The sequence below is a fragment of the Rana temporaria genome, chromosome 1 (assembly GCF_905171775.1).
Source record: "Rana temporaria chromosome 1, aRanTem1.1, whole genome shotgun sequence".
In the NCBI taxonomy this organism is placed as follows: domain Eukaryota; kingdom Metazoa; phylum Chordata; class Amphibia; order Anura; family Ranidae; genus Rana; species Rana temporaria.
The window spans coordinates 667,876,815-667,889,410 of NC_053489.1; the positions used below are offsets into that span (position 1 = coordinate 667,876,815).

Here is a 12,596-nt window from a genome sequence, read left to right on the forward strand (position 1 = left end):
CCTTGATATTGTGTAGTACAGTAAAGCCTTATTAGAAAGTCTTCAGATGCCTTTCTATCACATAACCCAAAAATGTGAGGATTATTCCTAATGCCAGGACAGTGGGCAAAGCCATGCAAATTATTACTTTATGCCCCAACACATCTAGAACCGCTGGTATATAATACAAATATAGCCTAATATTTATTCCAGTCTGCATACAGCTTTTTCTGAAAGCCCATGGCGTGTGAAACGCACAAAAAACTTCACCAGGTGCCAAAAAAATGTCACAAGCCCTTTACATTTAGAGGGCCTTGCCCTGATCCCCACGGGGTGTTAGGCTCCAGCCGGGGACTGGGGTACTTTACACTTGGTCCATCTGGCCGAAACCAGACTGACCCCGTTCTCGGGAGGGTCTGCCTAAACAGACCTACCCAAGTGCTAGGTGGGGCTCCCCCGAAGAGAGAGGGCGAACTAAGCCAGAAGGCTAGTCCACCCCCTCCCAAGACTTTCAGGGCAGGACCGAGGAGAGAGGGCGAACTAAGCCAGAAGGCCATTTCCACCCCCTCCCAAGACTTTCAGGGCAGGCCCGAGAAGAGAGGGCGAACTAAGCCAGAAGGCCAGTGCACCCCCTCCCAAGACTTTCAGGGCAGGCCTGAGAAAAGAGGGCGAACTAAGCCAGAAGGCCAGTCCACCCTCTCCCAAGACTTTCAGGGCAGGCCTGAGGAGAGAGGGCGAACTAATCCAGAAGGCCAGTGCACCCCCTCCCAAGACTTTCAGGGCAGGCCTGAGGAGAGACGGCAAACTAAGCCAGAAGGCCAATGCACCCCCTCCCAAGACTTTCAGGGCAGGCCCGAGGAGAGAGGGCAAACTAAGCCAGAAGGCCATGTCCACCCCCTCCCAAGACTTTCAGGGCAGGCCCGAGGAGAGAGGGAGAACTAAGCCAGAAGACCAGTCCACCCCCTCCCAAGACTTTCAGGCAGGCCTAAGGGGAGACAGCGAACGAAGCCAGAAGGCCAGTGCACCCCCTCCCAAGACTTTCAGGGCAGGCCCGAGGAGAGAGGGCGAACTAAGCCAGAAGGCCAGTCCATCCCCTCCCAAGATTTTTTGGGGCAGGCCTGAGGAGAGAGGGCTAACTAAGACAGAAGGCCAGTCCACCACTTTTAGTGCAGGTCCGAGGACCTACACCCTACCAGTCACACGTGCAAAAAAGTGTACGTAAACAAAAATACAAAAAGGTGACAAACAAAGGGTTTGCATACAGCTTGGTCAGTTACCATCATCAGTGCCTTGTATGGAATTAATGGCTTCTACTCAGTATGGCATGGAACCCAATGAGACAGAAGGGGGGAATTCTTCCCAATGACCACAAATGTAAGGAGTACTCTTCCCACTAAATGTAACACTAATGTATCATGAGTTGTAGACGTAGTAATTTTTAGTAGGGTGTTCGCCAAGCCAGGAAAGTTATTTCAAGGGTTCCTCTGTTGAAAAGGTTCAGAAAGGCTGATCTATAGAGTACTAAGGGGGTCATCTTCATAAAATACCAGTTTGACTTGATACTTGAAAAATGGAAGCCTTGTTGTGATTGCGCAATTGTATTTATCTTTTTCTTTCTCATTCCTTTTGCAGATTCAAACTGCCTCTGAGAAGAAGACAGTCACTGCCGGTGAGTGTATTGATTACTTATCATGTTACCCTGTGGAGGATGGGTTAATGTAAAGCCATATGCTGGTCCTCTGCTATCAGATCCCGTTCCCAGATATGGCCTTAATCTGGAAACCTCTGCCAGCAGAGCCCACCATAAAAGAGACACCATTTGGGCCAGGCGGGGTCAGAGATAATTTTGTTGATTGCTCCCTTTCCTTTCCTCTGTGATCCCTGTCCTGACGGCTCTGCTTGTTCTTGTGTTTTATAGGTAACACTTCTTGGGGGAAGCCCAGCCCTGAGAAAACTTTCCAGCACCTCAGACTTGGATGTCGCCAGCCCCCTGGATAACAGCCCCTCCAAACCAGACAACAAGGAGAATGTAAGTTATACTGACAGGATCTGCAGATACAGCAATGATCCAACATGCTCTAATATAGAGAACTCTTACTGAGCTCACTGCAGCAGGAGGGCAAGCCCAAGAGCAATATATTCAGTTCTGAGACTCAACTATGCCTCAGTGATGTCCTTCACCGGGCCCTCTGCAATCCCAGGAGCCAATGGGTTCATTTCTGGGGCACAACTCTGTCCCATTGATTCCCTCCACCAGACCCATTTCAGCAGCAGGAGGACAAGTCCTGGAGCCAGTGGGCTCATTTCTGGGGCACAATGATGTCCCAGTCTTGTCCTCCACCGGGAATTCTTCCACAGCAGGAGGACAAGCCCTGGAGCCAATGGGTTAATTTCTGGGGCACAACTCTGTCCCATTGATTCCCTCCACCAGACCCATTTCAGCAGCAGGAGGACAAGCCCTGGAGCCAGTGGGCTCATTTCTGGGGCACAATGATGTACCAGTCTTGTCCTCCACCGGGACTTCTTCCACAGCAGGAGGACAAGCCCTGGAGTCAATTGGCTCATTTCTGGGGCGCAATGCTGTCCCAGTCTTGTCCTCTACCGGGCCTTATTCAGCAGCAGGACAAGCCCAGGAGCCAATGGGTTCATTTCTGGGGAACAACACTGTCCCATTGATGCCCTCCACTAGGCCCTCTCTAGCAGCAGGAGGACAAGCCCAGGAGCCAATGGGTTCATTTATGAGAAACAATGCTGTCTCAGCCATGTCCTCCACCGGCCTTCTTCAGCAGCAGCAGGAGGACAAGCCCAGGAGCCAATGGGTTCATTTCTGGGGCACAGCCATGTCCTTCACCAGGCCTTCTTCAGCAGCAGGAGGAGAAGTGCAGGGCACAAACAACAAAATGTTTTTGTTTTTGTTGGACTCCGGGACCAATAGGTTTAGTTCTGGGACTTAACGTTGAGCTCGGATGGGCCCACTGCAGCCTCTGAGACTGTGACATCACCAAGCTTGTAAATTTTTTTGAAGGGGCAGCTGCTGAGAGGTCAGTTCATATTTTGGTAGGCACCGCCCAGGACCACATCTCCAATGAGCCCTTTCCTTGCACAGTGTGTGATCTTGCTCTTGGGAGATGAGGCTGGAAAATAAATTAATGTATGGACAGGGATAGGTGGAGTTCTGGAGTCCGTCAGCCAGGGCTGGCCATGCTGGTTGGGAATTTCCATGCAGAACAGGCACCATATTGCCCAAGTTAGGAGTGCACTAGATTTCTGGCAGAGTAATGGATAAAACATAGGGGAAATGTATTTGCAGAGATGTACTGTTTTTTTTTTTTTTTTTTGGGTTCTGAGCTTTCACTTTAAGTGCCCAAACTCATGCCAACCAATAAGAATCCATCTTGTACTGGCCTGACTCCACCGATTGATTGCTGTGGGTTACTGCTCTTTGGAACAAGACATGTCTATTGAAAAAGGCAGTTATTGCCAAATAATGATCACTTTTTAAATTCTTTATTTTTTTTCTATTACAGGAAGTTTTCCTCTTCAAGAGGCCATTTTTGTTCCCAGTTTCTCGCTTCCCACGTCGCAGCGATGATGCCCTCAAACCCCGCCCATGTTCTGCTCCAGCCCTCATGGTAAGTGGTCTTTGTGTCCCTTTCCTGTGTTGCAGGCCGTAGAGTCTGGCAGTGCTGGTGAAGTCATATTTCAAAAGCAGAGAATCTGGCATTCTCCAAATGTTCACTGCGGGTGAATCCATCCTGATCCATCCACCACCCGAGGATATTTGGTGAAAGTCAAATCCACTGCTTTATAGATGAACCTCTTAATGTTGAGATGATTTACATTGTGTTTTTTTTTATTATTCTCCCCGTCTTTAGTTTTCACCAGAAAGGAATGAGTTTCAGTTAGATGATGAGAGCCCCGTCCGCTTACGCAAATCCTCCCTGACCTTCTCTGTACACGAGGATGAAGATGATGACGATGGCTTCATGGACATTATCGATGATGATGATGATGCAAAGGTATTAAACTTTTTTTTTTCTTGTGCCAGCTAATGGGAGTGGTTACACTCCATCATATATTTGCCCACTCCTTCACATCGGTACTTGATGGAGGTGGCAATGCCTAGAAAACTGGTGGTTACCAGTGGTGGCAAGCACAGATTTAAGAGAATGACATTTGATCAAAGCAAAGTATGCCCGCTCTATTCTGCCTAATGCCCCCAAATGCTCTTGTATTCTGTGTAATGCCCCCAAATGCTATTGCCAATATTTTATTATTTATTATTAAATTATGTTATTATTATATTATATTATTATTATTATTTGATAATATAATATATTTTGTTATTATATATTACAATGTTTTATATTAGAACTTTTTCTTCTCCTTCTTACTTTTTTCCTTCTTAATTTTTCCTTTTTTCCTTCTTCCTTTTTTTCTTCCTTCTTCCTTTTTTCCTTCTTCTTCCTTCCTTCCTTCCTTCCTTCTTTTACCTCCTTCTTTCTCCTTCCTTCCTTCCTTCCTTCTTTCCTTTTCTTTCTTCTTCTCCTTCCTTCCTTCCTTCCTTCCTTCCTTTTCTTTCTTCTCCTTCGTCTTCTTCCTTCGTTTTCTTCCTTCGTCTTCTTCCTTTTTCTTCCTTCGTCTTCTTCCTTTTTCTTCTTTCGTCTCCTTCTTTTTTCTTCCTTCGTCTTCTTCCTTCGTCTTCTTCCTTCGTCTTCTTCCTTTTTCTTCCTTCGTCTTCTTCCTTTTTCTTCCTTCGTCTTCTTCCTTTTTCTTCCTTCGTCTTCTTCCTTTTTCTTCCTTCGTCTTCCTTCTATAAAAAACAAAACGTGCTCGCTCTATTTTGCCTAATGCCCCCAAATGCTCTTGTATTCTGCGTAATGCCCCCAAATGCTATTGGCAATGTTTTAAATTGTATTATTTTAGGATATTATATATTAGAATGTATTATTATGTTATATTATTATATTATAATATATTTTATTATAAATTAAAATGTTTTATATTAGAATTTCTTTTTCATAATATTATTATTATATTGTATTATTATTTTCTAAGATAATATATTTTATTATATATAATAATAATACATTCTAATATAAATCATTTTAATATATTATATAATAAAATGTATTCTATTATAAAATAATAATAACATTAATAATAATAATAAAATATTTTGAAATTAAACATTATAATAATATAGTGTTTTATATTAGAATTTATGATACTAATAATACAATATAAAACATTGTAATCTATTATATTATAAAATAAAATATATTATATAATAATAACTTACAATATTAATACATTATAATATCAAACATTTTAATATAATAATATATTACAATGTTTTTATATTCCTCTTTATTATTATATTATATCATAATAAATTCTAATATAAATAATTTTAATAAATAAAAATGATAATATATTTTGAAATAAAACATTAGACTAATATAATGTTTTATATTACAATTTGTCTTCTGGTCACTCATGTTGTTTTTTAACCTTTTCTGTTTCAGACTGAGCCAAACCTGCCGACGGGCATGGAGAACCTGCTGACTGGACCACTGAAGAAAGATGACTCGGTAAGTTCCTGCAGTTATTGCTTTAAATCTTACATGTGCATCGCAAGAATTTAAAAAGAAATTGCATTATTGCATATGCTGCATATACCTAAAGCGGGTGTTACCGTTATGGTTAAAGCCAGCTGAGCTGACACATTGGCTTTCTTATGGATGCCAATGAATTAATGAATTGTGGTATATGAATCCAAGAGGACGGTGTTATCAGGGTGTGTAACCTTCGTCTTCTTCTTGCCCGTGCCAGGAATTGGTGATCAGAAGCAAATGTCGCCGCCTCTTCCGCTCGCCCTCTATGCCCATCTCTGTGATCCGACCCATCCTGAAGCGCCTGGAGCGCCCAGAAGACGAGGATACGCCGGTGAAATCCAAGCGGCACAAGAACCTGAGCTCAGCTGACGCCGATGATGAGATGCTTGTTATAGAGGAACCGGTACGTGGGTGTCTCTGGAATTATTGTGGAAATTCTGTTTGGCTAGCTTGCTGGTGCACTTGGATTTGCAGTTCCTCCTTAATTGGATGCACCGAAGTTGCATTTTTTCTGAACTGGTATCAGATATGGCAAAATCTCTCTTATCAGACACAACTCTGCTGACACATTTCACCCAATATCTGCACCTCCTGTGTGTAAGCCTAGTGGGTAAAACGCGTCAGTGCTGTCACCTCCCTGCCTTTTGAAAAGGGCAGATGCTGCTTCTTCATTGTCCAATAAGAAGACTACAAGTACAGAGGTGACAGAGGAAGCTTCACAGGTAATAGGCATGTCACCTGCCTAACCATGAGGCAGGGCTTTGTGAAACACCAAACCGGTCAAACCCTAAATGCCGATCACCTTTTTTGGTTCTGCCGAAGTTTAATTTTTATAGCTGTTTTCGTGATCAAGAACCTTTTATTGGCGTTGCGTTGACTTATTATTTTTGTTTTATTCTAGAAAATGAAACTGGGTCGGTCCAAGTCTCTGTGTCTCGCGACGGTTGAACACGTCCTGGACAGTGACCAGATGGACTTGATTGGCGATTCCTCTAAGGTAAGGAAGACGGGAACATGAAATCAGAACTACTAGTGGGCATGGTTTGAGGTCTATAGGGTCCCAGAATTCCCCGGCCTTGTAGTTCTACGATAAGTACGATACCTTGGATTTAAAAAATATATATATAATTGAAGGGTTGTGTTGAATTGGGTATGAATAGCACCTTTTCGTGTGCACGGTGGAGGTTTTAGAGGAACAAACCAGTTGGACTAGATGCAATTAATAAGCGGCAGCATCCTTTGGAGACCCCTGGCCTACAGGGTTTAAAACTGTGGCCCGAGGGCCAGATGTGGCCCTTTGTTAGCCTTTATCCGGCCCTTGGGGCACTATTCCTCCCACTGATATGAGGCACTATTCCTCCCACTGCCACCAACAAGGGGACACTGTCTCTTACACTTATACCAATGATGGGATACTATTCCTCCTACTGATAAGGGCACTACTCCTTCTACTGACCACCAACCCTAAGGCCACATTTATTCTCACTGATGCTGAGCCCAGGACATTTTTTAAATTCTGAAGGACAATAAACTGGCCCTTTGTTTGAAAAGTTTGGAGACCCCTGCTATAGGCCAACCTTTCCACCACGTAAATCTTCAATGACTGATTAATTCTTACAGATTCTAGAGGTCCAAAGCTACTTTTGTACATGTACTAATGATAGACTCTTTTTTTTTTTTTTATTGAACAGACATACCTGTTGAAGACAGTAGAAGGCAGACACCAGGATCTGAAGTATATCACTCCAGAAATGGTGAGTTATCGTGCTACCACATCATCCTATATTGTCATGTAACCACAGGAGATGGTCAGTTAAACTTGGAAAAGAAGCATTAAGATGCATATAGGAAGCACAGCCTTCCTGCTGAGTAGTTCCAGTTTTTATCAAGGATCCTGGAAAGCATCTGCTGGTGATCCTGGAACACATCTGCTGGTGATCCTGGAACACATCTGCTGGTGTTGCTGGAATACCTTCCATGTAGCCTCGCACATACAAAAAACTGTATGTGGTGTAAAAAAATTGCCAGCACTAAAACTTTTTTACTTGCCTATGTAGTTTAAAAGTGATTGTGTCACAGCATGTCGCTTCCCCTCCTCCACTGTCAATTGATTGAGGAGGGAAGGGAGAGATAGCAGAGGAGAGATTAAAACTGATGCTGCACTGTTCTCTGTGCACTTTGCTGCCACCCATTGTCAGACCTTGCTATCCCCGGGCCCCCACTGCTGACCTAATGGGGCCCAGTCCACCAGTACAGCCTGTGCCCCCCTATGAGTGCCTCTAGTTGCATTTCTTGCAGCATAGTAATAGTAGTTTATTAAATGCTCCCAGGTTTCACTATGAACTGCTCTTCAATTTTTTTTTCTTCTTTTCTGCTCTGATCAGATGGATGACGTGCTGAGCGGGAAGTACAGGGATCGCATTGAGCGTTGCGTCATTGTAGATTGCCGATACCCATACGAGTATGAGGGAGGACACATCAAGGTGAGTGACAGTAGGCTCTGGATGGGGTTCCATGATAATGTGTTGGTAGTGTAAGTTCTTGGGTGGGGCTCTATGATGATATTGTGTTGGTAGTGTATGTTCTTGGATGGGGTTCCATGATGATAATGTGTTGGCACCGTAAGTTCTTGGATGGGGTTCTATGATGATATTGTGTTGGTAGTGTAAGTTCTTGGATGGGGTTCCATGATGATAATGTGGTGGTAGCGGCAGGCTCTGGATGGGGTTCCATGGTAACCATGTGTTGGTAGTGGAAGGCTCTGGATGGGGTTCCATAATATTGTGTTGGTAGTGGTGGACACTGGATGGGGTTCGATGGTAATAAAGAGTTGTTAGTGGTGGGCTCTGGATGTTGTTCTGTAGTAATATGTTGGGCTCTTAGAAGGGTTCTGTAGTAATGTGTTGGTGGGCTCTGGATGGGGTTCTATAATAATATATTTGTGGGCTCTGGATGGAGTTCTGTAGTAATATATTGGTGGGCTCTGGATGAAGTTCTGTAGTAATATGTTGGTGGGCTCTGGATGGGGTTCTGTAGTAAAATGTTGGTGGGCTCTGGATGGAGTTTTGTAGTAATATGTTGGTGGGCTCTGGATGGAGTTCTGTAGTAATATGTTGGTGGGCTCTGGATGGAGTTCTGTAGTAATATGTTGGTGGGCTCTGGATGGAGTTCTGTAGTAATATATTGGTGGGCTCTGGAGGTAGCTCTGTAGTAATATGTTGGTGGGCTCTGGATGGGGTTCTATAGTAATATGTTGGTGGGTTCTGGATGGGGTTCTGTAGTAATATTTCGGTGGGCTCTGGATGGGGTTCAGTAGTAATGTTGGTGGGCTCTGGATGTGGTTCTGTAGCAAAATTTTTGGTAGTGGCAGGTTTCTCATGAAATGTTTCTGTTTTAGAACGCGGTAAATCTCCCGCTGGAGCAAGACATAGAGGAATTTCTTATGAAAAATCCAATTATCCCAACCAGTGAAGACAAAAGGGTCATCATCATCTTCCACTGTGAATTCTCCTCCGAGCGCGGGCCTCGCATGTAAGTTCTTGTTGCAGCTGTAAAAATATTCTTTAAGACTTCTGATATAATCAAGATCTGATCTTTTATACGCAAACAACAATAAAAAAACATTGAAATGAAAAAAAAAGATCTGATCCTTATCATTTTCTTGGTGTCATTCACAGGTGCCGTTATGTTAGAAAACAGGACAGGAACGGCAATGAGTACCCAAAACTCCATTACCCAGAATTGTACATACTGAAGGGAGGCTACAAGGACTTCTTCCCCAGCTATCAGGTCAGTGTATAGACCGAAAGGACAGGAGTACCACCCAACCCAAATCTGCAGATAGGATAAAGAGTAAAAATGCCACTCCACATATAAAAGCCCAGAATAGTATTTTATTTAGGAGCCCCCAAAGAAAGGCCAACATGTTTTGGGGTTAAGTCCCCCTTCAGGGCTGAAAAGGATCAAAATCTGGACCAGACATTGGTATCAACAGAACAAGTAATCTAATGCTGATGGTTCTGTTGGGGGCACTGTGCCTTGCTCAAGCTTGTCTGCTCCAGATTTCAGACTTCAGCCCTGAAGACTTAACCCCAAAACGTGTTGGCTTTTCTTGGGGAATCTTAAATAAAATAAAGAAAAGCCAACACATTTGGGGTTAAGTTCTCCTTCAGGACTGAAAAGGATCAACGGTCTGAAATCTGGACCAGACAATGGTATCAACAGAACAGGTAATCTAATGCTGATGGTTCTGTTGGGGGGGCCCCGCTCATCAAGCTTGTCTGGTCCAGAATTCAGACTTTTGATCTACTTCAGCCGTGAAGAAGGAGGTCTTAGAAAAACCAACGCGTTTTTAAGTCCCTCCTTTTTCAGGGCTAAAAAGGATCAAAAGTATGAAATCTGGTCCAGACAATGGTATCGACTTTTGAACCTCTTCAGCCCTGAAGAAGAAGGACTTAACCCCAAAACGTGATGGCTTTTCTTTGGGGCATCTTAAATAAAATACCTAAGACAAGCCAACACGTTTTGGGGTTAAGTCCTTCTTCAGGGTTGAAAAGGATCAACATTTTGAAATCTGGACCAGACAATGGTATCAACAGAACTCCCTCAAGCTTGTCTCTTCCAGACTTCAGACTTAAGCCCTGAAAGAAGACTTAACCCCAAAACCTGTTGGCTTTTCTTTGGGGGATCTTAAATAATGCAAAGAAAAGCCAACACATTTGGGGTTAAGTTCTCCTTTTTTCAGTGCTAAAAAAGATCAAAAGTCCAAAATCTGGAACAAAATAATATCAACAACAAGGGTAATCTATTGTTTATGGTTCCGTTGGGAGCCCTGTGTATTGCTTTAGCTTGTCTGGTCCGGATTTCAGACATTTGAACCTCTTCAGCCCTGAAGGAGTACTTAACCCCAAAACGTGATGGCTTTTCTTTGGGGGATCTTAAATAAAATACCTAAGACAAGCCAACACGTTTTGGGGTTAATTCCTCCTTCGGAGCTGAAAAGGATCGACAGTCTGAAATCTGGACCAGACAATGGTATCAACAGAACAGGTAATCTAATGCTGATGGTTCTGTTGGGGGCTCTGTGGCTCCCTCAAGCTTGTCTGGACCAGATTTCAGACTTCAGCCCTGAAGGAAGACTTAACCCCAAAACGTGTTGGCTTTTCTTTGGGGGATTTTAAATAAAATAAAGAAAAGCCAACACATTTGGAGTTAAGTTTTTTTCAGGGCTGAAAAAGATCAAAGGTCCAAAATCTGGACCAAAATGGTATAAACAACAAGGGTAATGTTGATGGTTCTGTTGGGAGCCCTATGTATTGCTTTAGCTTGTCTGGTCCAGATTTCAGACTTTTGAACCTCTTCAGCCCTGAAGAAGGGGGACTTCTTCAGGGCCTTCAAACCACATTGGCTTGTCCTTGAGGGATCTTTTATTCTGGTCCATGACTTTCACTACCTTCTGCAGACTGCTTTCTAGTAGAGTGAGCCAAGGTTCGAACCCCTGTCAGGTGTTTATTTTTGTTTTATGACTACTTAATGGTCAAGTTATGGCATGGGTAGAATTACGTAGAGATTTGGCCATGTGTGATGTCCTCTGCTGAAGGTCATTGTGTCTAACGTTTGTCCTCCATCTTTCCTGCAGACCCATTGTGAGCCCCAGGCTTACTGCCCCATGGACCACAAGGACTTTAGAGAACACCTGAAGCTCTTCCGCAGCAAGAGCAGGACCTGGGCCGGTGACAAGAGCAAGCGTGAAATGTACAACCGGCTTAAGAACCTCTAGTGAACCAACGTCTTGGACTTCAGACAGAGGAGGTCCACATGTCTTCACCCAGCACAACACACAAGTGTCTCCACACATGGATCAATCGCCAGGGCTGGCCAGGATTTAGAAGATGGTCAGCAATGGATTTTTGGTCATCGGCCGTGGAGTTTACCGGGAGATGCAGATTTTTCAGAAACTTTTCCAGGAATTTTGTGAGGGTCTTTTTCTTACGGGCAGCATTATCCTCTACACCGAAGGGGGAGACCCTGGACAACCAGCACAGATAATCTTAGGAGACCTGGCCCTTTAATGGAACACTTTATCAACGGGAACAAGAATCTGCATTTTACTGACTCCGTACTTGAAAACCCACTAGCCTCATACTTTACCCTGGAGGCTAAACCCCCCCAAAAAAACGTAAAAAAAAAAAAAAAACTTAAAGGGTTAGTCCACTTGTCATGGCTATTAGAAAGGTGTCTCACTCTTACTGCCAAGGGTGTGCATGTATTTTTTTTTGGTTTTTTTTAAATGCCACAGCATAAGTGAGACTTCCTTGCATGGGAACTGAGATGTGAACTCTGACAGGAATATCTTCCTCTCCATTGAAAATTTAACTTGCCAGCTTTGAGTGGACTGACCCTTTAAGATGCAGTTGTGCGTTTAGAGTAGAGCATTAATGTGTTGTGTATGTGTGTGTTGTGTATGCATGAGTGTACTGTTGCACTTGCACTTTTTCAGGCTGTCGGTGGCCTCTCGAGCCTTGCACGATCCCTCTGTCCTCAGAGGCCAATCAGATACCTGCCATCCGCCGCTAGGACCGGCCCCTCCCCCAGTGCGTAAGCGCTACAGATTTGCCCGTTCCCAACCCCCCCCCCCCCCCCCCCCACAAAATGGTTTTTATTTTGGCCCAAACGGCGGTTTACATTTTTATATAGATTGAAGATTATTAAATACTTAACTTTTGCTTTATTCACTTTTTTTATACTATATTTGCTTTTTATAGATCCTGGCAAAATCAGGTGACAAATCTATTTATGCATGTCCTATAGGTGTATGCATGTCCCAGTTTTATTTTTATATATATATATATATATATATATAAATAGATATATATCTATATATAGATAGATCTTTCTCTCTCTCTCTCTCTCTTTCTCCTATCTATCTATCTATCTATCTCTCTCTCTCTCTCTCTCTCTCTCTATATATATATATATATATATATATATATATATATA

General features: G+C 43.3%; 1 protein-coding gene across 1 annotated transcript in view; it reads left to right on the forward strand.

The window, feature by feature from the left end:
• The window catches only part of CDC25B (cell division cycle 25B), a 31,097-nt gene extending 19,323 nt beyond the window's left edge, over positions 1–11,774 (forward strand). The window contains exons 5-16 of the mRNA XM_040335582.1: positions 1,612–1,648; positions 1,898–2,008; positions 3,507–3,611; positions 3,855–3,998; positions 5,508–5,573; positions 5,815–6,000; positions 6,499–6,594; positions 7,289–7,351; positions 7,982–8,080; positions 8,995–9,128; positions 9,275–9,386; positions 11,236–11,774. Of these exons, the coding sequence (XP_040191516.1) occupies positions 1,612–1,648; positions 1,898–2,008; positions 3,507–3,611; positions 3,855–3,998; positions 5,508–5,573; positions 5,815–6,000; positions 6,499–6,594; positions 7,289–7,351; positions 7,982–8,080; positions 8,995–9,128; positions 9,275–9,386; positions 11,236–11,376 (1,294 nt within the window). The 3' untranslated portion in view covers positions 11,377–11,774. The remainder of the gene's footprint in view (positions 1–1,611; positions 1,649–1,897; positions 2,009–3,506; positions 3,612–3,854; positions 3,999–5,507; positions 5,574–5,814; positions 6,001–6,498; positions 6,595–7,288; positions 7,352–7,981; positions 8,081–8,994; positions 9,129–9,274; positions 9,387–11,235) is intronic.
• The last annotated feature ends 822 nt before the right edge of the window (positions 11,775–12,596 follow it).